Source organism: Rhinatrema bivittatum, chromosome 6 (assembly GCF_901001135.1).
Source record: "Rhinatrema bivittatum chromosome 6, aRhiBiv1.1, whole genome shotgun sequence".
In the NCBI taxonomy this organism is placed as follows: domain Eukaryota; kingdom Metazoa; phylum Chordata; class Amphibia; order Gymnophiona; family Rhinatrematidae; genus Rhinatrema; species Rhinatrema bivittatum.
Window position 1 is genome coordinate 106,930,505 of NC_042620.1, and position 25,695 is coordinate 106,956,199.

General features: G+C 41.4%; 1 protein-coding gene across 8 annotated transcripts in view; it reads left to right on the plus strand.

The window, feature by feature from the left end:
* Nucleotides 1-25,695, plus strand: part of PPIG (peptidylprolyl isomerase G) — a 204,239-nt gene that overhangs the window by 119,151 nt on the left and 59,393 nt on the right. For 7 of the 8 annotated variants that reach the window (XM_029605696.1, XM_029605695.1, XM_029605694.1 and 4 more), the window contains 3 exons: nucleotides 351-555; nucleotides 17,629-17,721; nucleotides 24,167-24,328. In XM_029605696.1, coding sequence (XP_029461556.1) covers nucleotides 351-555; nucleotides 17,629-17,721; nucleotides 24,167-24,328 — 460 coding nt within the window. The remainder of the gene's footprint in view (nucleotides 1-350; nucleotides 556-17,628; nucleotides 17,722-24,166; nucleotides 24,329-25,695) is intronic. The other variant, XM_029605697.1, reaches the window with a different exon arrangement.

The following is a 25,695-nucleotide window of genomic DNA, read 5'->3' on the forward strand; positions in this document are numbered from 1 at the left end:
CATCATTCTCAGCCATGCACTTCTGAGTGAGCTAACATAATTTACATGTTCATTTTGATTTTATAGTAATTGGTTTAAGTGTGCAGCACTATGTAGTAGTACTAAATGCTTTAAGGATGTCAGTTTATGTTTGGTAAACTGTTTTTTGTGAATGTGGGATGATGTAATTTTTTATCAAAATAAAGCAAGTTTAAAATGAGCTGTAACTGACAATTTGACTATTTTTCATGCAATAAGTGTAATATGTTTGGAAGTTATTTTAGGGAATCAATTAAGTGAGATGTTCTGGTGAGAATATATTGCGTGGGAGGTGCATTGACAGCTCAACACACATTTTCTTTTGTCTAAAGCTAAAAAGGAAGAGAAGAAAAAGCATAAATCTTCCTCCTCATCCAGTGACTCAGAGAGCTCCAGCGACTCAGAATCTTCCTCAGAGTCCTCCGCAGATTCGCAAAGTGGAACGGAAGCCAAGTCAAAGAGAAAAAAGAGAAGCATAAGAAAAATTCTAAAAAACAGAAGAAGGAAAAGAAAAAAAAGAAAGAAAAGCAAAAAGAGGTATATATTCCAGGCTTGGAATACTGTGTTCCTCTACTGACACACTGTACTGTGTTCCTCTATTGGCGTACTGCTGTAACTGATGCAGTAAGTGAGAGCTGGGATGAATACACAAATGCAGGTCCGGATCTGAAGGGAGCAGGGGATGGCAGGTTTGAGTACTTCTCAGTCCGTGGTGGTTTCTGGTACAAATGCAGATACTGTATACACATCCCAATTCTGTCAGTTGTGCTGAACCTCTGCTTGAAAGACATGAAAGCAAATTAGTTTGTGATTTTTATTTTATTCTCATTACCCTCTGCCCCACCACCATTTATGGCTCTTTATTAGCAGAGGTGACTGCAGTGTAAAAATGGATGTGTTTCTTAGTGAAAGAAGCTGCTAGCACCTGGAAAAGGAATTAGTCACATCCATCTGAGTTCCATAAGTCAGAGATGCACAAATGGGAGTGAATGATCCTGCAAAGGGGGGGGGGGGGGGGGGGTGCTCTGGCTGCCTGATAGAGGAATTAAAAATGGCAGTGCTGTTCAGTCTTGTCACCACAGACACTGCAAGCTCAGGAGGGAAGGGCGTATGGTGACATTGTAAGTACGCCGCAGCTTAGCCATGCATCTCTTTTGGTGGCCAGAGAAGAGCCACTTCTGCTGTGGCAAACCTGGAAAAGGGGAAAAAGAACTAGTGATGTAGGGGAGGAGAATGGGCAGAGAGAGGGAGGAGTTAGGGAAGGAGAACAAAGGCAAAAAGGATTAAAAAAAAAAAGTTAACATGACAAAATAAAAAATATGAGCAAAGTAAGAAAAATCCAAAAATAGAGAAATAGGCAAAATTGGTGAAAACAAAAAAAAAAAAAAAACCCCACAAAAAAAAGGTTGGGCTGGCTGGATGGGATTTTGGCTGGCACCCAAATTTCTTGAAAATTTTTCCACCCCTTGATCATTTGTCTGTTGCATGTGACCTGGCTGTGATTTGTCATTCTCTGGGTTTATCTGGTGTGCGTTGTTCTTTTTCACTGTGTGTTATGGGCTGTCTGCCTGCGTATCTATGCCTCTCTCTGAGTGTGATGTCTATCTTGAGTGTTGGGTTTCTGTCTGGGTATTGTGCATCTCTCTGGGTGTTTGAGTTTCTGTTGTCTGTCTGTAGTGAATCTGTGTCTGGGTGTTGGGTTTCTGTGTTCCTTGGGTGTTGGATGTCTATGTCTGGTTATGGGTTTCTATCTGGGGTATGTGCCTGCCTCTCTGTGCCTGTCTTTGTCCGGGTATGGGTGTTATCTGCCTTTCTGTGTCCATGTTTGTGCATATCTGTGCTTGCTTCTTTCAGCAACATGATACGAAACAAAATGGGGTCTTTGAGTCAGTAACTGGCAGTGGGTGCACGCCTTCTGACTTGGCAGCTGGTTCAAGAGTTTATTAATAAGCAAGAATTTGACACCAGACCAGGTATCCAGGATACCCTTCATGTGTGGATACAAGATCTTATTCAGATGATATTTAACACCTCATAGATTGAACAAAATATAACTTATTTGAGAAAAGGCAAATACTTTCGATTGGTCTTCTAGACTCAATTCGAATCATAGATGACTACCCTTTTTTCCAAAAGAACCTGAAGGGTTTACTCTTTCAAACAGCCTTCTTCAGTTCTTGACACCACAGTCCTTGACATATCTGTTTTATAAATGGCAGATGTTTGTTGCTATATTTTTATAGTATTTTATTCTATTTTAATGGTTTTGATTTATTTATATTGTGACTTGTTACTTTGTTTTGTGTGTTGAAAATATCATTCAGAATAAAACAATTATCTGCTTAGCACGTTCTAACTATAAGCGGAATATAAATATGTACAAATAAATAAATGTCAGTTAACTGTTGGAGACAAATACAGAATAAAGAAACCATAAAATAGAAATAGAAATGTTCATACAAAAACTGAACTGAAATTGCAACAAGCCAGATGCTGTATGCTGTGCAAAATTACCATTCCATAAAACAGACAACAAAATCAAGAAATATAAAACATCAATCATATTCATAATAGAAAAAAATACTATAAAAAATATATTTTTCAAAACAGCTGATGAATAGAACATTCAATAATTACAAACTCATAAAAACATAACATTTCCCAAAACACCAATAAAATATTTCACAACAGCAGGCATCAAATAATACACTAATTAAAATTTCAAGAATTAAAATATTTCCTGCTTTCCATATCTGGGATCTTATTATTTCCAATCACTCAGACATTTTCTGGAGAAGTGCTGCCAAATACCCAAGAACTCCTAGGTCCTCAAAATTATGCAGTATGAGTATTGATTGTATTTTACTTGGCACTCATCCCTTCCATGCTATTTGCCTCTCCATTTAGATACGCTTCATATACCACAGATCCATCTGGAAGTGCAATCGCTTCTCAAACAGGAAGTGGAGGTAATCCCTGCATCACAGCAGGTGCAGCATTTTTACTCCAGATACTTCCTCATCCCCAAAAGGTTGGGGGATTATGACCAATCTTGGATTTAAAGCATTTCAACAAACATACCCACTGGGAGAAGTTCAAAATGAACTGCCTTGGCACAATTCTCCCATTCATTCAACAGGACAAATGGCTATGTGTTCTAGATCTCAAGGATGCCTATATGCACATTCCAATTCATCCTTCCCATTGTCTTTTTTTTTTTGTGTGCTTTGAAGTGGATTTGTCCTTTACCAGTACAAAGTCCTTCTGTTCAGCCTCTCTTCCACTCCCAGAGTCTTCACAAAATGCCTTGTAGTAGTAGCAGCACACCTACATCGCCAGGGAATACAAATCTTCCCATACATCGATGACTGATCACAACACTGTTTCAAGAGGCATTTCTCTGCTCCCTGATGTGACAATTTGTCTTCTACAGAGCTTAGGTTTTCTCATCAGTTTTGAGAAATCAAACCTAGAGCCCACCCAGTGCTTCCAGTTCATAGGAGCATGCATAGACTCATTGTTACAAAAAGTATTCTTTCACAACGAACGGCTATCTACCATGACCTTACTCATCCAAACAAAGTTGTTTCTTCCGAGGGCCATAGCCAGGAAGCTCCTTGTAATGGGTCATACGGTGGCAGCCATCCATATAATTCCATTAACCCGTTTTCACATCTGTGATCTCCAGTGGGGTCTGATCTCGATGGGATTAGCTCACTCAGGCCCCCCCCCTCTTCAGTAGTGCAGGTCACACCACTGATGGGAAGGGAGTTACAGTGGTTGTTGTGTCCCCACTTGCTCCAAGATGATGCCCCACTTTGCCTGCCTCCCCATCAACTTGTCCTCACAACAGATGCTTCCACCAGAGGCTGGGGAGCCCATGTAGGTTCCTTTCGCATCCAGGGAGTTTGTTCTCCTTGGGAGTCCCTCTTTCATATCAACCTCTTAGAGTTAAAAGTGATATGGCATGCTCTCACCATGTTCACACATCATCTTGGAGGGAAAAGCAACCTAATTCAAACAGACAATCAGGTTGCCGGGTTCTATGTCAACAAGTCAGAAGGAACAGGATCTTTGCTTCTCTGTTGGGAAGTGCTGAAAATCTGGAATTGGGTGGAACACGGACAAGTGACCCTTCAGGCTACTTACCTACCAGATGTTTCCAACATTTGAGCAGATCGTCTCAGCAGATATTTTATCCTCACAAATGGTCTCTGCAGCAATTAGTATCAAACAAACTGTTTGACTCCAGGGTGTCTTCTGTCAGTGGACCTGTTTGTATCACACCAGAACACAAAACTAAATCAATTCTACCAGGCAATCACAGACTAGCACAGGATGCTTTCCTACTTGATTGCGGCCAAAGCCTTATTTTTGCTTTTCTGCCTATACCCCTCATTGACAAAAGAGTGTAGAAAGTTCTTCTGGGCCGATCCTGCCTAATCCTCATAGCACCAGTGTGGCCTAGACAGATTTGCATATGCATATCTTGTCAAACTTTCCAGCAGTCCTCTCATACCTGTGGCATCAGATTCTGGTCTTCTAACTAAAGATGACAGGGCACTTTCATTGCAATCTTCAGTCCTCAACCTCAGCATGGATGTTGAGTGCTCAATGTTTGAAAGTTTCCATGTACATATTGGTTTTGTCTAGAAAGCCTTCAACCAGAAAAAACTATGCCTTCAAATAGAAAAGATTCTTCATCTGGTGCCAAAAACATGATTCTGACCCCTTTTTCATGCAGGCCTCCACAACTCTTATAGTACTTACTTCACCTCTTTAATTCAGGCCTCACAACTGCTTCAGTGAGAGAGTACATCTGAGCACCCTCACAGTGTACCACACCTTGTTGGATGACAAACTGATCACCATTCACCCACTCATGTCTTGTTTTATGAAAGGTCTCTGATTCATCAGACCCTGGATACAGAAGCCTCCTGTTCCATGGGATCTTAATATGGTTCTCTCCCAACTGATGAAGTCTCCCTTTGAACCATTGGAATTCACTTCTTTGTAGTTTGTGACTTGGAAAGTGTTTTTCCTTGTTGCAGTCACTCAGCGAGAAGAGTTAGCGAAATCCAGGCTCTCAGCCACTACCTTCCATTTCTGCAGTTCTATCACAGAATTTTTGACCCATCCAAAGTTTCTACCAAAATTATGCTCTGCTTTCCGTATCAATTAGTCTATCATACCACCTACCTTCTTCCCAAGGTCCCATGCACATGAGGAGAGAAAGCCCTCCACATTCTGAATTGCAAACAGACCATGGCAAATTATAAAAGATGTACTTAATCAGTCTCGTCGTCAAACCAACCAGTACTTCATCTTGTATGACACTAACCACTTCAAGGTAGCAGTCTCCAAACAAACCGTATCCAATTAGTTAGCTGACTGCATTCATCACTGATATAACATGGCAGAACTGCAAATGACAAACTTGGTCAAGGCTTACCAGATACGAGCTATGGCTCCTTCTGTTGCTCATATTCGAGAAGTGCCCATCGATATTTGCAGAGCCGCAACATGGTCTTCAGTCCACATATTTATATCTCATTACTGTCTGGATAGCATCTTAAGGGCTGACAGCAGATTTGCAAAATCTGTTCTCACTGTAGTCCACAGTGGAGTCCAGAGTGCTTACAAAGTAATCACTCCACTACAACCCTTAACTTGGGATTCCCCACATGTAATGGCTAATTCAGCCTGCTTATCAATGGAAAAAAATGGTGTTTTCTGTAGATAGCAAGATTAATTAGCCATGGAATACCCACCTACCTCCCTGAAAAGTCAACTGCATAGCTAGATTCAGTTCTGTTACTGACTGAGGAGGCTCACAAGGCAGCACCTGTACAGTAATTCCTGCACATGTTCAGTCGAGCTCAAAGCTCCACAGCTTGGAGAGACAAGTCCATTTGATGCTGCTGGATGTCATTATCCACATGTAATGGCTAATTCATCTGCTATCTATGGAAAACACAGTTTATGGTAAACAAACTTGCTATATATACTGCCTTGTTTAGAGACAGTGGCAGAATATATTTGTTAGAAATATGGCAAAAAGACTTTTTTTTTTTTTTTAATTAAACGTAGAGCAACATAAGTTTGTTGTAGTGAGGAAGCTTTCTGTTTGAGAACACTTAGTCTTTGTTTATGAAATTGTGATTTTTGAGTTAAAGCCTGGTGTTTACTCCTCATTATCCTGACATCCTGCAGACATCCAAGATTGAAGAACCTGGGTTAGACAAAGCGGTTACCAGGCAAAATGACTCAAGTTGCTGCATAGAACTTCAGATCTTGGCAAGCCAGCAGTGTGAGAGAAAAAAGCTTGGAGCTTAGGGGCCTCTGGTTCTCCTCTAGTTTTAGGCTGTTCACCCTGCACCAAGTTGTCTGAGTCACAGAATCTCAGGTACAGTTTGTCAGGCAGGCAAGTAATTTGTCTCTGGAAAGCTGATGTTTATAGCTGTCAAACAATAAGATATTTGAATGACAGACAGAGAACTTATCACTTAATAAAACTGACAGGGTGAGAAATCACTGATTCTGAAAGAGGCAACACAGGCCGCAGGTGCTTTTTACCCTGAAATGCAGGATCTAGATTAAAATGTCATTTGATTGCTGTTTTATTGAAGCTAATAAATGTATGTTTTACTGAATTACATAAATTTGAAAGGCTATTACTCTTGATTTGGGCATCTGTGAGTGTGCTGAAGGGGAGCTGTCCATGGTGACTTATAGTACTGATCAGCACTGAAACTCGCATCAAAACCCTAGTTCAATCTTATTGCATTTTGTTAAGTTGTGGTAGTTGTATTTTCACTAGGGTTGTGCTGAGTATGTATGATCTATGATTGTCTTGCCTCATGCTTCAGTGTTTTTCTGCAAGTGCAGTATATCGGATCACAGTAAGATCATTTCTAGAAATGAGGAGAAAATTCCACCCATCTCCAGAAAAGTAAAGATACTTTCTTTACTAGATTAAAATTTCTCTTTTTACCCGTTGCAAGCACAAGACAGTGCAAGGAGGAAAAGCTTAATGAAAATTATGCTTTTTGCATACAGTTCAGGTTTTCAAGTATATGCTTAGGAAGCACTTAAGCCTATAACACTTAACTAGTTTAAGGTGTCATTTTTGGAAGTGTTAGTTTAGAAAAGAAATAAAATAACATTTGCCATACTGGGTAGACAAAGGTCCATCAGACCCAGCATACTCTTTCCAAAAATGACCAATCCAAGTCACAAGTACCTGACAGGATCCCAAAAGATAAATAGAGCCCATGCTACTTAACCCAGAGATAAGCAGTGGTGTTCCCCAAGTCCACCTTAATAATGGCTTATGGACTTTTCTTCCAGGAACTTGTCCAAACCTTTAACTGCAGCTATACTAACAGCTTTCACCACATTCTGTGGCAACAAATTCCAGGGCTTAATTATGCAATGAGTAAAAAAATATATATTTTCTCCTATGTGGGTTTTGGGTTTTTTTTTTAATTCTTTCTTTATTAAGTTTTAACATTCTTACAAAGCATCCACTTTGACAAAGTAATATGGTTTTAACAATTGAGGAAAAAAAATATTTTCAAAATTTCAGGCAAATACTATCAATTGTTACAAAACCCATTAGACCCCAATAACCTCTGGGGGGAGGAGTATCTGCAAATTAAAGGAGACAAAAGGCAAAATAAAATTCCAATATAGAAAAGGCTTCATGCAAAACCAGATTTCCATTTTACGGACTATACGTTGCCTATTTGCAACGATATTTTTTTTGCCTCTATGAAGTTCTTAAGCTGTTCAGGTTGGTAGAAGATGTAGTTATTCCCTCCATGCTTGATTACACACTTGCAGGGGAATCTCAAGAAAAATGATGCTCCCACTGCTAGTGCTTCAGTTTTCAATGCCAGAAAATTCTTCCTCTTGATCTGAGTCACTTTAGTTAAATCGGGATAAATCCTTACATTTCCTCCCATAAACATGGCTTGAATTTTTTTAAAGTAGGCACGCATAATCTTTCCCAAATCCACCTCGTTGAAAAAAGATATCAATAAAGTTATTCTTTCTACTATCTCATATGTAGAGGTTTCCAAGAATGTTGTTAGGTTCTCTAGAACGTTAGAGGCCACTTGCACTTGCTGGGTAGAACGAACAGGAAGAAAATACACTTTATCCAGGGGTGGAGTCTGGTCAGGGGAAATTTCTAATGCTTCTAAAAAGTAGCGTTTAACAGTCATTCTTGGTAATTCTCCCATCACCCTGGGAAAATTTAATACCCGCAAGTTTAAATGTCTCATGTTGTTCTCGACATTCTCAAGTCTTCTATTAATATTGCCACAATCTTGGATTAATGTTGCTTGTACCTGCTTTACTTGTTTAATTTCTGTGTCCAAATTTTGTACTATCGCCGAAGTTTCTTGTTTTTGTTCTAAAAAACAACTGCTCAATTTATCCACTTGTTGTGACATTGTCGTTATTTTACCTGAACAGTCCACCAAAGCCTTAGCTAAGGCTGATGTTAATTGCCAGAGCGAGTCTAGCGTTACAACCTCCGGCTTAGATATATTAAGAATGGCGTCGGGTAAAGAAAGAGGGCATTGCACAGTTCTCTCACTTCCACTCCATTGATCACCTCCTCTATCTTGATCCAACTCTCCGTCGCCAGACTCTCCGTTTAGGGTATTTGGTGGGAGGGTTCCCCTCTCTGCCGTCCCCTCTGATTGAAGAGAATCAACCACTTCGGTCGTCGCTTCTAACCGTGGCGTTGAGGTCCCTCTCACAGCCGGTGGGAGACGTTCGTCCAAAGGGCTAAGCGAAACTTCTTCCAAGGTCGGGTCACAGTCTCCTTCCTGTGACAAGACAGCCGGACTTCTTAGCACCGTATTCACTGGTCTTAGGGCTGGTTCGATCGTTCGCTGTCCGGAGGTGACCGCAGCTGCTGAGGGGTAGTTCCGAGGTCTCCCCGTTCTCTTTGGAGGCATTTTAAAAATTTAGGAAATTTTTTGAGTAAGAAAACGCTGGGGAGCGTGCAGCCTCTCACGACGCCATCTTGACTCCTCCCCCCTAAGTGTTTTAAATGTACTATTTAGTAACTACATTGCATGTCCCCTAGACTTTGCACTTTTTGAAAGAGTAATCAACTGATATGTTTACTCAAGAACATAACTCATTATTTTATAAACCTCAATCATATTTCCCCTTAGCTGAAGAACCCTAACCTCTTTAGCCTTTTCTCATAGGGGAGTTATTCTATCCCTTTTAACGTTTTGTTGCCCTTTTCTGTACCTTTTCTAATTCTGCTTTATCTTTTTTTTTTGAGATACAGTAACCAGAATTGTACACAATACTGAAGATGTGATTGTACCATGGAGCGATATTGAGGCATTATGATTTTCTCTGTTTTCTTTTCCATTCCTTTCCTAATAATTCCTAGCATCCTATTTGCTTTCATGGCTGATTTTGCTGCACACTGAGCAGAGGATTTCAATATATTATCAATTGTGATACCTAATTGTGATACCTAATTCAATATATATTATCAATTGTGATACCTGATTCCTTTTCCTGAAAGGTGACTCCTTAATGTGGAACCTTGCATTGTGTAGCTGTAATTTAGATTGCTCTTACCTAAGTACATCACTTTGCACTTGTCCACATTAAATGTAATTTGCCATTTGCAAGCCCAATCTCCCAGTTTTGCAAGGGCCTCTTGCAATTTTGCACAATCCTCTTGTGATTTAAACAATTTTGTTATTTACAAATTTGATCACCAGGTCATTTATAAATATGTTAAAAAGCAGTGATCCCAGAATAGATCCCTGGGGTATTCCACTATTCACTGTTCTCAATTGAGAAACTTGACCATTTAGCTATACTCTGTTTTCTATCTCTTAACCAGTTCCCAATCCATAATATGACATTGCCTTCCATCCCATGACTTTTTAATTTCCTCAGAAGTCTCTCATAAGGGACTTTGTCAAATGCTTTATGGAAATCCAAATTTACTATATCAACTGGCTCAGCTTTATCCACATGTTTGTTTACACCTTAAAAAAATGTAGCAGATTTGTGAGGCAAGGCTTTCCTTGGCCTAAATTCATGTTGAGGAAAGATATCTTTATTAAGTTAATAAATACAAGTTCCCTGTATGTACCCGGATCAGTCCAGACTCCTGGGTTTTGCCCCCACTCTAGCAGATGGAGAAAGAGCAGTTCTCAAAACAAACTCCGCCTATAAATAGGCTGGTGCCACCTACAGTCCAGCAGTATTCTTCTGTCTCCAGCAGATGGTAGAGGTGCCAAACCTACAGTCTAGGCTGTGTGCTTACTTGATTATTCTTGTGTTTATTTAGTTTAGGGGGGGGGGTGGCTTTTGTTTTCTGGCTTGTTTAAGCTTTATTTTAAAAAAAAAAAAAAAGAAAGATTAAGAAAGCAGCTTGTTAGCAGCACAGTGGTTGGTCGTTAGCCTCCCAGGTGGTCGTTAGGTTCTGAGAGAACCATCCCCCACTGGTCTGAGGCAGCTGCTTCCCAGGGTCGAGGGCCCTACTTGCAGCTTGGGTGCAATACTGGGGAGCCTGGCTCACTCCACCCAAAAGGATCAGCACATTGGACCACTGCCGGGCAAGTTTTATAATTAGAAAAAAAAAAAGTTTTACTTTCGTTTTCTCCTGCATTGACTCTCTCTCTCTCTCTCTATCTCAGCGCGGCGTTTGCTTTTTGTTTTTGGCTATTCACGATTTTTGTCAAAATTTGTTGTATTTTGTTTAATTTTTCTGTCATAACTCAATGCCGCGTTCGTCGGTTTGCCACGCCTGCGGGTCAGCCTGCATGCCACTCTCTAGGGAGGATCTTTGCTCTGATTGTATCCCGGGGTTGGGGGGGGGGTCATCGGGAGCCGGAAAAAATGTTAAATCTGCAAAACTAGCAAAAGCAAAGTCTGCCCGAGTCCCTGTGGGGACCTCTGCTGCAATTCACTCTAAAGCTGATCAGTTCCCTTTTAGTGCAGGAACAGGGGCTCTTTTTCAATCTTTCAGGGTTGTGACTAGTACAGTGCTGGGGGAAGGGATTTTACCTCCTTCTCTTTCTCCCCAGCAAGGTGTTCCAACGGACAGGGAACTTTCACAATCTATTTCCCTTGCCATGGAGGATAGCCCCGAGGGGGCCTCTGATTCAGACTCCTTCTCCTCCTCTTTTTCCTCACAATTTGTGTTGTTGCTCCATAAAGCTTACAGATAGGGTCATTTATCAAAATGTGCTAAGGCGTTTTCGCATGCGTTAAGGGCTTATCGCATGCAAAAAGCACCCTTAACGCATGTGAAAACACCTTTAACGCATGCGATAGCACCATATTGTATGGTGCGATGCAAATCTGAAAAAGAGGAGGAGTTGGGGCGGGAGTGGGCTGAGTTTACTATTTTGCGAAGCCCTATTGCACGGCTTTAACGCTGATTTTAGCTACACCTTTTTCAGTAGCATTAAGCTGTGCGATATCTTGCGTTAAGGCTTGATCGCATTTTGCGATGTGTTCTCCAATGCCTGTTTTAGTACTTTTGAGGCTCTCAGAGCACCAGCCAGGCTATCCCATCCAAGAGAGAGGGAGACCAGCCATAATGCCCTCACCCTAGATAGGTATTTATATCTCTATGGGAGGCCCACCTAGTAACTCGAGGTGAGGTTTAGGTATTAGTGTAGGGGTTAGGGGCCACTTTGACATTCAAAATGAGACGTACGACCAGAACAGTGCTCTCTTGTGAAGGTTTGATGACCCTCGGAGTGAGGAAACTCACTCAAAGATGAAATTTGTGCATTGTTCTCTAACCAAAGGGGGATGACCCAAAAGTGGTGCACCTTTTTAGAAAGGAGGAGTTGGGTCCCCTTATTCCTGCTATTTTAGCTGAACTGGGCATTGAATGTCCCCCAGAGGAATCTAAATTGAGTGCTATGGATCCTGTGTTGCTGGGTCTGAGAGGCCCTGCTTCTTTTCCTTTTCATTTCTCGGCTACAGATTTGCTTTTCCGAGAATGGGACACCCCAGATCCCCCGGATCTTGGTTTGAAAGTGAGTAAAGCCATGGACAAGCTATATCCTCTGCCAGGGGATGCTTTAGAGCTGCTTTGAGTACCCATGGTAAATGCGGCAGTGTCCGCTGTTACCAAGAAGACCACAATTCCGGTCACTGGAGCTACAGCACTCAAGGACCTGCAAGACAGAAAATTGGAAGTGCAACTTAAAAGGATTTTTGAGGTTTCTGCACTGGGAGTGCGTGCGGCTATTTGCAGCAATTTTGCCTTACGAGCGGGTCTCCGTTGGGTTCAGCAATTGCAAGCAAATGCTGACTTATCGGATGAAGAGGCAGGTCGTCTGGAAGCATCGGTGGCATACAGCGTGGATGTACTGCATGATCTTTTGCTCACATCGGCCAGATCCATGGTTTCAGCTGTCTGGGCTCGTAGGCTCCTGTGGTTGAGAAGCTGGTCAGTGGATGTCTCCTCTAAGTCACAGTTTGGGTCCTTGCCCTTCAAAGGCAAACTACTTTTTGGTAAGCACCTAGAAGATATGATCCAATCTCTGGGTGAGAATAAGATTCATCGGTTACCAGAAGATAGACCAAAATCCAGAGGTTCCTTTGCCTCTCGGGCCAGATTCAGAGGGAATCTAAGATTTCGCCCATCTAGACCGCCCGCGGCTCCTTTTCGGCAAACTCCCAACAGGCAACAGACTTTCAGGGCCATCGATTCGGCAGACCTGGTAACTCCCAGTCTGCTTTCAGTGCAAAAGCATCACAATGAAGGGGCGCAGGTCCATTCCTCGGTGCCGGAGATAGGGGGCAGACTGTCCCTGTTTTTCGAGGAATGGACCAAAGTAACAATGGACCAGTGGGTCCTTACCGTGATAAGAAACGGCTACGCTTTAGATTTTGCATGGCGTCCTCGGGACCGATTTCTAATTTCTCCCTGCGGTTACGAAACCAAAAGAAGAGCGATGCAGGACACTTTACAATGACTTCTGCAACTAGGCGCCATCGTCTCAGTGCCTCCAGGGGCAAGAAGGAAGGGCCGTTACTCCATTTACTTCATACTGCCAAAAAAAGAGGGATCTTTTCGGCCCATTCTGGATCTGAAGAGTGTAAACAGATGTCTCTGGGTTCCCCGCTTTCGCATGGAGACGCTTCGGTCAGTCATTGCCTCGGTCCGCAAGGGAGAGTTTCTAGCATCCTTAGACCTCACGGAAGCATATCTTCACATAGGCATTCAGTCAGACCACCAGAGGTTTCTTCGATTTTCAGTTCTGCATCAGCATTTTCAGTTTCGGGCTCTACCCTTCGGTCTGGCTACAGCACCCAGGACATTCACCAAGGTGATGATGGTGGTGGTGGTAGCTCATCTCCGCAGAGAGGGGTTACTGGTGCATCCTTACTTGGACGATTGGCTTATCTGTGCGAAACCAAAAGCGCTTGCCCAGGAGGCAATTCAGAAAGTACTTCAGCTCCTGCAATCTCTAGACTGGATGGTCAATCTTGCCAAAAGCCAACTGAAACCCACTCAGTCGGAATATTTGGGTACTCTTCTCAACACTCAGCAAGGCAGAGTTTTTCTTACCATGGAAAGAATCTCCAAGCTGCAAGTCCAAGTTCGAGGTTTAATGCTGAAGCACCCACCCAGAGTCAGAGATTATTTGCAGGTTCTCGGGTCGATGACTTCCACATTAGAACTGGGCCTTTGCTCATATGAGGCCTTTACAGTCCGAATTACTTTCCCGATGGAACCCAGTCTCAGAGCTTTTTCATCTACCTTTACCATTTACAGAGACAGTGCAAGCCAGTCTCAGTTGGTGGTTAGTGACGGACAATTTAACCCAATGAGTTCCCCTGGAGGTGCCCCACTAGACAGTGGTCACCACAGACTCCAGTCTCTCAGGTTGGGGTGCGGTATGCCATGGAAAATCAGTGCAGGGACTTTGGTCCCCCATCGAATCGCTCTGGTCAATCAATCGACTGGAAACCAGGGCGGTATGGTTAGCATTGCAAGTGTTCCATCCTCTCCTCCAGGGCAAGTCGGTCAGAATTCTCTCAGACAAATGCAACCACGGTGGCATACATCAATCGCCAAGGAGGAACCAGAAGTCAACCAGTGCAATAGAAGCTCGCCAATTGATCCGCTGGGCAGAGCTAAACTTGGTAAGCATAGCAGTATCTCATATCGCCGGCGTGGACAATGTGCAGGCAGACTTTCTCAGTTGTCACTGTCTGGATCTCGGAGAATGGGAGCTGGCAGAGATCGCCTTTCAACTCATATGTGATGCATGGGGCACACACAGCATGGACCTGATGGCAACTTTTCGGAATGCCAAAGCGCCAAGGTTCTACACTCATCGCAGAGAGACGGTAGGTGCCCTAGTGTTGCCTTGGCTCACCGAGGTTCTGCTGTATGTCTTCCCACCTTGGCCATTGATCGGCAAAGTGCTCCGGTGGGTAGAGATCCATCCAACAGAGGTCATTCTGATAGCTCCAGAATGGCCGCGACGTCCCTGGTTTGCGGACCTTCTCAATCTTGCGGTGGACGGTCCTCTGCATTTTCCGGTTCTCCCAGACTTGCTGCATCAAGGGCCTGTTTGTTTGGAGGACATCGATCGCTTCTGTCTAGCAGCATGTTTTTTGAAAAGCAGAGGTTAACTCGCAAAGGCTATTCTCCGGCCATGATAGCTATGCTTCTTCGATAGCATAAGACTTCTACCAATCTCACATATGCTAGAGTATGGAAAGTTTTTGAGTCTTAGTGTTTGGACCGTGAGGTTGCGCCTACCTGGGCTTCGGTGTCAGATAGTCTCTGTTTTTTACAATCCAGTCTTTCTAAAGGGTTGTCATGTAGTTCCCTCAGAGTTCAGGTTGCGGCACTTGGTTGTTTGCGTGGTTCCATCCGGGGTGTAGCGTTAGTGGCACATCCGGATGTGGTTCGATTTCTTAAGGGAGCAAAACACTTGCGACCTCCGCTTCGGCGTCCTTATCCATCCTGGAGTTTGAATTTAGTCCTCACTGCAATTTGCTCGGCGCCTTTTGAGCCTTTGAAGAGATCGACTCTAAAAGATCTTACCTTAAAGGTGATTTTTCTGGTGGCCATTACATCGGCTCATAGGGTGTCGGAACTTCAGGCATTTTCCTGTAGAGAACCCTTTTTGTGGATTTTGGACTCGGGCATTTCTTTAAGGACGGTTCCGTCTTTCTTGCTGAAAGTGGTTTTCTTTTTTCATGTCTACCAATCGTTGGAGCTACCGACCTTCACAGACTTAAACCGTTCGGCTCCTTTGGCTAGTGACTTGCGGAAGCTTGATGTTCACAGAGCTTTGCTGCGTTACCTTAAGGTTTCTAATGAGTTTCATGTGACTGACCATCTTTTTGTGCTGTGGAGCGGTCCAAAACAAGGTCAGCAGGCGTCCAAAGCTGCTATAACTCGTTGGCTAAAAGAGGCAATTAGTTCGGCCTATCTCCTTCATGGTAAATCACTTCCTATGGATCTGCGTGCCCACTCTACTCGTTCACAAGCGGCGTCTTGGGCAGAGTGTCAGATGGTATCACCACAAGAAATTTGCAGGGCGGATACTTGGAAATCTGTGCATACTTTTGCGAGACATTACAGATTGGATGTCCAGGCTCCAGTTTCAGGAAAATTTGGAGAGGGAGTGCTTCGAGCGGGTCTCTCCGGATCCCATCCCAGGTAAGAAAGCTCTGGATCCATCCCAGGAGTCTGGACTGATCCGAGTACATACAGGGAAAGGAAAATTAGTTTCTTACCTGATAATTTTCGTTCCTGTAGTACTATGGATCAGACCAGAGTTCCGCCCGTCAGAGGCATGGAAGAAAGAGAGAGTCTGCTCGGTTCTTATCTATTTCATTATTTCAGATTGACAAAGATTTTCAATGTTTTGTCCTCAAGTGTTTTTTTGGGTTTTTTTCAAGGTTCAGGTCCCAGGAGGGTTCAGTGGACCAGTTTGTTTCTGTTATTATATATAGTTATGATGGTTTTGATAGTTCCATTCTGCTTTGACATTGAGTAATACTGCCGGACTGTAGGTGGCACCAGCCTATTTATAGGCAGAGTTTATTTTGAGAACTGCTCTGTCTCCATCTGCTGGAAGGGGGGCAAAACCCAGGAGTCTGTAGTGATCCGTGGTACTACAGGAACGAAAATTATCAGGTAAGAAACTAATTTTCCTCTTTTAGGCTTACTTAAGGTGAATACTTTGAGCCAAAAATGTGTGTTTTGGAACATTTGTTGGCATAATAAATATATTGTCTCTAGTCAGCAATCTTGTGTTGGCATTTAAAAAAAAAAAATTCCTTCAGCTGCTGGCCTATAGTTCTTTTGCACCCCTTTTAGTGGTCATGGCTGTGTAAAGTCAGAAATTATATCATATGTATTTGCAGCAGATTGGTTAATGTAGAGCATGTGTGTATGTTGTGTAGTTTGTGATCAACAAAATAACATCAAGGAACATAAATCGTTTTTGTTAAAAGTTTCTTGTTTAGAAATATATATTTTCATCAACAGGACCTTCATACCATCCCTTGGCAACTCAAATGCTTTGCGAACTTTTTTCTTTGCCGTTATTTGGTGTCATATATAATCATTGGTATAAAGGTGGATTGTGGGGGGGTTTTTTGTTTTGGGGTTTTTTTTTAAAATTTTTCTTGCTAATAAAATGAAATTTCTCATTTCATATATCAAAAAAATGGGGTATAGCTTCCCTTAAAAGTAGTCCTTGCAGTATCCTTCAGCCCGATGTGATATCACATTTCATCTACCTCTGCTTCAGAGGCATTTCATTGAACAATGCCAGCATTTTATTCTAGAGAAACATAAAAAGATGGTCACAAAAATATTGCAGTGGGGACAATATTGAAGAACATGTTTGTGAAGCACCACATAAAAATTCACAATCACTCCTTAAATTAAAAAACTGACTGACTTGCAAAGAATTTCTTTTCTCTCAGCGTTTTCAGTGATCGGCCATTTTGAATCTTAACTGTCATTGAAAGCTGTCACATGCAACTGATTTAAGTACTCACTGTGACAGTAACCAAATGCAAATGTGATACAAAATGGAACCACATCCATGGTATTATCAGAATGATCAATCCCAAAATATTAATTTAAATCAGTTGCATGTGATAGCTTTCAGTGACTGTTAACATTCAAATAACCAATCATTAAAAATGACAAGAGAAAGGGAATTCTTTGCAAGTAAGCCAAGTTTTTTAATTAAAGGAGCGATTGTGAATTTTTATGTGGTGCTTTACAAACATGTTCTTAGACATTTGTCCCAATTGCAATATTTTTTTTTAACTTTTTATTTTAAACCACACATAAATATATTCATCATACATTATAATTTCACTTCTTGTACATACTTCCCGGTTAGTACCAGTACCCCAAATCATATTGATAGTGCGAAATATATTTGACCCCTACATACTTTGTACTCCGACCTTTCTTTACTCGAGAGCGCTTCAAGCCCTCTCCACGCTCAATAAAGGCCATCTGTCTTTCATAAATGTCCATTTTATCGTAACTGGAATGTAAGCTTTTCCATCCAAGCAATCTCTGTAACTTTGGTTCTCCAACAGTGAAACAAAGGAACTCTCTTCCACATCTGAGCCATCTGCAATCTGTAACTTCTGCCCAGAGAGCCTGAACCTTCTGACACCCACACCACATATGTAAGTACATTCCCTCCTGTCCACACCTCCTCCAACACTCCTTCCCACACTCACTAAATTTATAAAAAAAAAAAAAAAAACCAATAGTGTGATACATTTATAAAGCAGCTCTTACCCTTTATAACAAATTGTTATTCTTCAAGATTGTTTCCAAATTGACTTCCAATTCTTACTATCCCAAACTTCATTTAAATCTGCATCCCATTGTTGCATCAGGCCAGAGTAAGTCTCCGAACCACCCAATTTAGTTCTAATTGAAATATATAGTACCGAAATCAGATGCTGGGCCCTTGTTTTCTAACATAATGCCCCCTCTACTCCCACACACTCTTCCAAAATCGAATTGAATGATACTGAACATATGAGATCTCTACACAATTGTAGGTATAAATATGTAATGGAAGGAGGATATCAAAGTCTCCCATCAACTCTATGAATGTCTTTAATTGATCGTCTTCCACAAGTTGACCAAAGTATCTTAATCTGGCTTTTGCCCAGTGTTCCATATCTGTTGAGAACATACATTGTGATACCTGTGGGTTGCTTAGTAATGAAGTCATGTAAGATCTGGTTCCCTCTGTGACAGCCATAGAACGCTGAACTGTACTCCATATCCTTAAAGTATGCGCAATGATCAAATGGTCTCAATATTACCTTTAATAGGAGAAGAGAATATCATATATAATAAAGATGCTAAACTGGGAAGGGTCCAGATGTGCAGACATACTAACCGGCATGCCCAGTAATACCACTTAAATTCTAACCCTTCCGCATCCCTATGCTTTACCATTACTTCATATTTTAGCCTAGCTGGTCTTCCCTGCTATATAAAGCTAGTAACTTCACTCCTTAGTTGTCTAAACATACTCACCAGAATATCGCAGGGCAAATGCTTAAACAGATACATTTTGCATGGTAATATTGTCATTTTTATCACATTAACTCTACCTATCAGTGAGATAGGGAGATGAATCCAACTCTCAAAATCTTTTTTAATTTTCACAAACAATGGAATATAATAATCTTTATATACTTTATTAAAGTTTCTTGGAATCCAGAGGCCCAAATATTTAAACCTGTTTTGTGTTTTATGAACTATCTCTACCCCCTTTACCCCCCCTCTCCCACAAACTAATTCTGAAATTATGTGAAATTTATGGTATATCTGGGCAGAGATTCATAAAGATCTAATAAATTTCTTAATGCAGTCGCTGAGCTACTAACTTTTGTTAAATAAAAAAATATATCATTGGCGAGCAAGGATATTTTTGATTTATACTACCCATGGTGAACCCTTGAATTTGTACCGTTCTCCGCACCGTTTGAGCCAGTGGCTGTATTACAAGGGAGAAAAATAGTGGAGACATGGGACATCCTAGCCTCATCCCTCTCTCTGCTAATAGATCCCTGACGTTATTCCCCTTGCCTGTGGACTGGTATACAATCACGAATCCAATCTACAAAAGCGTCAGGAAACCCAAAACACTTCATCACAATGAACATAAAAGGCCATGCAACTCTATCAAATGCTTTTATCTGCATCCACTGACAATATTGCCCCTTGCAATTTCTTTTGTGATGCCACATGCAGAATATTAAATAATCATCTTGTATTATTAGTTGACTTATGACCCTTTATAAATCCAGTTTGCTCAGTGTGAATAATTTCAGGCATTTGATCTTCTCTCCAAAGCTGGAGAATTTCTGCTAAAATTTTCACATCTGCATTAATTAATAAGTCTATATGATGCACATTACAAAGGATCTTTGGGTTTTTTATATATCAGTATTATGAGGGCCTCTGTCAGACAACCCAACTGTGCCCCGGGAATTGAAAATAATTAAATAACTCACTCAGCTGAGGGGCAAGTAGGTCTGCAAATGCTTTATAGAACTTTATAGAAAACCCATCAGGTCCCAGGCTTTTACCCCCTGCCAATGTTTTCATTGCCTGTAGAATCTCCTCTTCCCCAATAGGAGCAGTTAATACATCCGTATCTTCCTGAGCTAAGTGAGGCAAACCCAAGGACTGCATAAAGTCCTCCATGACAGACTTCCCCAGTCTCAATGGGGCACGGTGTAAATTCACAAAATGTTCAGCGAACCTTATTTATATCCTCGGGAAGATATTTAACATTACCTTGCCTATCACCAATACCATAAATATTTGTATTATCCAGTCATGTCTTCATCAATTTTGCCGATAAAGAGCCTGCTTTGCCCCCATGTTCATAATACTTTTGTCTGGAAAATCGCATCGTTCTCTCTATTTTAGTGACATGCAACAGTTTTAATTTATCCCTAATCAAAATCAATTGCCTAGGTATTTTCTTGGAACCTTTCAGTTTATATTCTCTTTCCAATGTTTTAATCAGGGTTTCTAAAATCATTTGCTCTTTCTGCCTTTGACGGTTAACATGACTTTTGTATAAGAGATTGTATTGTATTTATAATGTAAAGTTGTTTCTCAGTTGTTTTCTTACTGTTTTATGTAAAACGCAATTGCGGATTTTGTTCTATGTACACCGACGTGATATCTCTGATGAGCGGCGGTATATAAAAACCAATAAATAAATAAATAAATATTCTTAACTATTGCCTTCAGGGCTTCCCATCTCAAAGTAGGGTCAAACTCTCCAGAGGGATTATGCACCTGGAACTCTTGTATAGATTTCTTCATTTTATCTTTAAAAACCTCCCCCCAGCAGAGATGAATTCAACCTCCATGGCTTGAAGGATCTCCAATCTTGCTGACACCCAATATTAATGGAGACGGCATCATGATCTGATATAATGCATGTGAGAATATCTGCATCCACAACTGTTGCTGCTAAGGATCCATTACATAAAAAATAATCTATTCAGCTATAGGTATGGTGTCTAGGGGAAAAGAAGGTATAATTCTGACTGCTGGTTTCCATTCTGTCCAGGCATCCACCAAATTAAGCATTTGTGTAAAATTGAAGAGACCTCCTCTTAGACCGCAGCTAGTTGCATGAGCCTGAGATCTGTCTCGTTTCGGATTTAAACGCATATTACAGTCTCCCCCCAACACATAATCTAGTTGTGTCAAACTCTAGCAGTATATTACACAATTGGTTGTAAAAGTCAGATTACTCACTATTAGGGCCATATACTGCTATAAGCGTCATAGCTTGACCAAAGAGACTGCTCTCCATAATAACATAGTGTCCCTCAGGGTCACAGCGAGAGCGATGTATCTGAAGTGGGCAATCTCTGTGGATCAGAATTCACACACCTCTGCTATTTGAGGAATAAGAGGCTGTATAAACCTGACCTACCCAAGATCTTTTAAATTTTTCTTGCTCCTTAACCCGCAGATGTGTGTCTTGTAAAAATGCAACAGAAGCCCCTTGTTTTTTAAGAAATTGCAAAATTTTGGTTCTTTTTACTGGAGAAGAGATACCTCTAACATTTAAAGAGATAATTTTCAAATTATTATGCATCTGGTTTTATAGGAAAAAGACTCATATCACGTATTTATTGAACTGACTAAGCAACCGCCACTGGTACTTCCAGTTGTATGAACCTTTTACATAGATCCAACATTGCAAACGTGTGCATTTTTTTAAAAATCCCTTTCTTTCCCACCCCTCAGAACAACAGTAACATGTCCTCAGAAGCCCCTCATGCCCACAACAGCCCTACAATTTCCATTGCATTCCCTGTTTATCCCCTTCACCTCCTAAAGCACCCTCCATTCTACCTTTTTGTGTTAATACCAAAAACCTCTCTCAACATACCATACAGCATCCCCTCCCCCCACTCTCAAACACCTACCTTTGTTCTGGTTGTATGCCTTATTATCCACCATGCTGCTCTCCCATACGAAAACCTTGCATTGAGGGGTCGCAAGATCATGTCCAACCGAAACCATGAGCATCAATAGTCTCCAGAGACCCTGATGGTGTCCAGAGATCCCCGCCACCAGCCAGAATATACCAATTCAAAAACTTAATTGCCTGCCCCCCACTAATAATAAAAAAGAAAAACAGTCACCACTAGAGGAATAGCACATGTGACTGTCCACCTCCAGATCAATCTGTTTCTACCGAAATAAGCACTTTGAATCTTTCTGAATCGTAGCCGCTTGGCCCATATCCCCTGTATTTCAATACTATAATCACAACCATATAGTATTTGTGTGGGATCTTGATTTTCTTTTATTTCTTTCTCAGTTTGTGAGTCAGGATTAGTCTCTTTACCATTATCTGAATAATCTCCATTTTCACCACAAGCCCTGATGCTGCTAACGGTGACCTGATCTTTCTGCACTGCGCAGTCTTTATGCCACGTGGTCACTTCTCTACACCTTTCCACTAATAGCAGATTTCGCAATAGAAAAAAGTCTCCCGCTTCTTCCACATCTTTATACTCATAAACCAAAAAATAAAAAAACTTCCCCAAAAGAAACCCATCCCTGTTTTTGCCCAAGTCACAATTCCACCTTTTCAATGCACTTCCCGCTCTAGCTATATCAACATCCTGCTCTATGCACTCAACACACACTGCAAGTTTCAGTCAGTTTCCTTCAGTCATCCCATCTTCCAACGGAGTCAAGGAACTTCTGAGCCTCTGCCTCAATCTCAAAAAAGTGAGCACGGACATTCACCATGCAAGCCAGATACATAAGAGCCTTTATCACGGAGAATCTTTTTGACTTCCGTGAATGCTGCTCTTCTGCACCAGTTGAGAATAATCAGGAAAGAAAAACATTTTCTGGTTTCTAAAAATGATGTCCTTTTGAAGTCTCGTTTGCTCCAAAATCAGAGCTTTATCATAATAATTATGAAATTTAATAATGATCGCTCAAGGCCGGGCTCAATCTAATGGAGGAGGCGCCAGTGCTCTATGCACTTTCTCAATTTTAATAAGGCCATGCTTAGTTTGTAGGCCTAGAACCTCAGGCAGCTATTTTGCAAGGAACCCAACAGGATCTTACCCTCTGCCTACTCTGGAAGCCCGACTATCCAAATATTTTTTCTTCTTCCCCAGTTCTCCAGTTTTCTTCTTCCCCAGTCATCTAATTTCTCCATTGCAGCAGTAAGTTTCCTCTTTAGCATATCTATTTTAGAGCACACACTCATCAGGGAGTTAGAACTTCTCCAGCCTTCCTGATGTCTCCTCCAGCTGAGCCATATTTTCTTGTATGGAGGAGATTAATTGTGTCACTTTTTCCACCACTACTCCCAACTTAGAGTATATTCTTGCTGTTATTTGTCCGAGAATTTCTCAAACATTGCTTGTAGTGATTTCGTGGCATCTGAAAGCACCGGCCATTCCTCATGTGAGGGCCGAGTTTTCCTCCTGTGTCACTTCGCTCCTCTGCCTAACTCTTTGGATTTTGTATTTTTGCCTTTTTTGAGGCCCAAATATCCGGAGAGACTTTATGGACATCTTTAATTTAGCACAGACTATTTTCGGGTGCAGAACCAGGATGATAACGGATTATTGGAGCCGGACACAGAGAGCTCTTCAAATGTGCTTCCTTCCTCTAGGCTGCTATCACGTGACTCCCCCCATTGTAATATTTTTGTGACCATCTTTTTTATGTTTCTCTAGAATAAAATGCCGGTGGTGGTCAATTAAATGCCCCTGAAGTAGTGGTAGATGAAATTTGATATCACGTTGGGCTGAAGGATACTGCAGTGATTACTTTTAAGGGAAACTATACTCTTTTTAGTGATATGAGTGAGAAATTTGATTTTATTAACATGAAAAATTTTCAAAGAACAGAATTCACTTTGGGACCAATATATGACCCCAAATAGCAGCAAAGAAAATATCTCAAAGCATTTGAGTTGCTGCAGGGTAATATGAAGCTCCTGTTAATGAAAATACAATATTGGCATTTCTAAACAAGAAACGTCAATAACAAAAAAGACTTGTTCCTTGATAATATTTTGTTGGTTCTATTTGGTGCATCAATTATAGACTGCACTATTGGTTAACATGATATAGTTTGTGATGTCATAACTAGGGAACAGTTGGAGTCCCTGTATATGATATCATTTATAGCTATTACTAATAGCTTCAGAGTCATTGCACAGTAGCTGCGAGAGGAAATTAAAAAAAAGTATTTAGCAGTAAAATATGGCTTGCTACTTTTTATATGCATTTTTTATATATATTCATCTTTATAAATGTTTTCCATATTATAAGCTCTGATAGAGAATTTCCAAAATATTGCATATAGCAGTACAGTCTTAGTGCACTTTTGAAATATCAAGTAGTACATGGAGACTACAGTTACCATTTTAAGAACATTACTGGCTGGAAAATGTCGGATGCAAATGTAAAGTAGCAAGTCATTCCTACATTGAAAGCAATAAAGCAGGAGTTCATGCTATTCATTTGCTTTAAAGACCCAAAATACTTGAAAGCACAAGTAATTAAAATAAAGTTTTTTAATATTTAATTAAAGCTCATCCAGTGAAGTTGAAGTTGAAAACTCAGCAGCTCAACCAGCATCGACTGTTCGTCCAGAGGAGATCCCTGCTGTTCCAGAAAACAAGTTCTTGATGAGAAAAAGTCCCCCAAAAACAGAGGAATTAGAAAAGAAGAACAGGGAGAAAGAAAGGCAATGGTGAGCATATTTGAAGTCAATATTCAAAAGGGTTTTTCAGGCTAACTTCGAAATTAGCCAGATATACCTGAAGTACTGAATTTCCCACCTCTCTTAACAGTTACAAATTAACCGGATAAATCATTACCCAGTTAAAAATTAACCAGATAAAATGGAAGTGGCACAGTGGTGTTCTAGAAGCGGGGCTTAAGTTTATCCAGCTAGCACTGGTATTCCGCACTAGCCAGATAAACGTATCTTGCTGGGTCTGGTCAGAGAAATCAAAGGTTTAAAGTTAACTGGGTAACTGCTACCTGATTTTTGAATATTGCGCCTATTTTGAAAAGTTTAATGTGGGGGACTTGTGAGCCCCCCATGGAATGCCCTTTACTTTTTGGCCCAAAATTATAAGAAAAAGTGTGGTGCCAGGAACCTCTTCCTTTGTGCCCACCCCTTTGATGTTAAACATAAAGCCTCTGCCCTGATGCCCCCTCCCTCCTAGATATTAAAAAAAAAAAAAAAAGGCCATCGCTCTAGGGCCCCCCTTGCCCACTGCTCCATCCTCTCGACCGACCCAAAAACCCTCAAGCCGACATTGGGAGTCAATAGTCTTTCCATGCTTCTGGCTTCCAGACCTAGCCAGAGCAATGCTGGATGCAGCCGGGAGTACACCAGCATATAGCCCTTTGCCATTATCCAGCGTTGCTCTGGCAGTAATGCTGGTAGATGGATGCTGCCATGAAGATACTGGCCAACAGCCTTCTTGACAGCATCCAGCGTTTCTCTGACAGCTCAGAGCAATGCTGGATGTCAGATGTACAGTAAGACTCTACTGTCTTCCAGTTTGAGCTTGGGGATTTGGGGGGATTCCAAGTGGATAAGGAGAGTGGGCAGGAGGGGACCCAGAACCACTGGGGGGGTTCCATTTTTTTAAATATCTGGGGTGACTTGGCATGACTAGGAGAACGACCAAGGCAGAAGCTTTCTATGTAACATTGGAGGGGTAGGCAGGAGGGGAGAGAGTCTCTCAGCACCACACATTTTCTTAGATCTTTTGGCCAGAAAGGATAGGGGGGATCCTGTGCGGGGGGGGGGGACTGTTGAGCCTCAATGTTAAGTACATTGACAATATTGAGTAAGCTAGCAAGTGGCATAGTTATCCAGATGGCTAAAAGTTACTTTGATAAAGTTAAGTATTTTCAGCAGAAAATAATCCTGCTGACTATCTGGTTACAATTATCCACGTAACTTTACTCCCATAACCTTCCCATTCAGTGGCTTGCTCAGTATATACTTCATTGTGTTGCATGCCATGGTCTCTATGCCTAGAAAGAAGCATTTACTATGACAGCATGTGCAGTAACTTCAGCTCAGAATTACATCTGTTT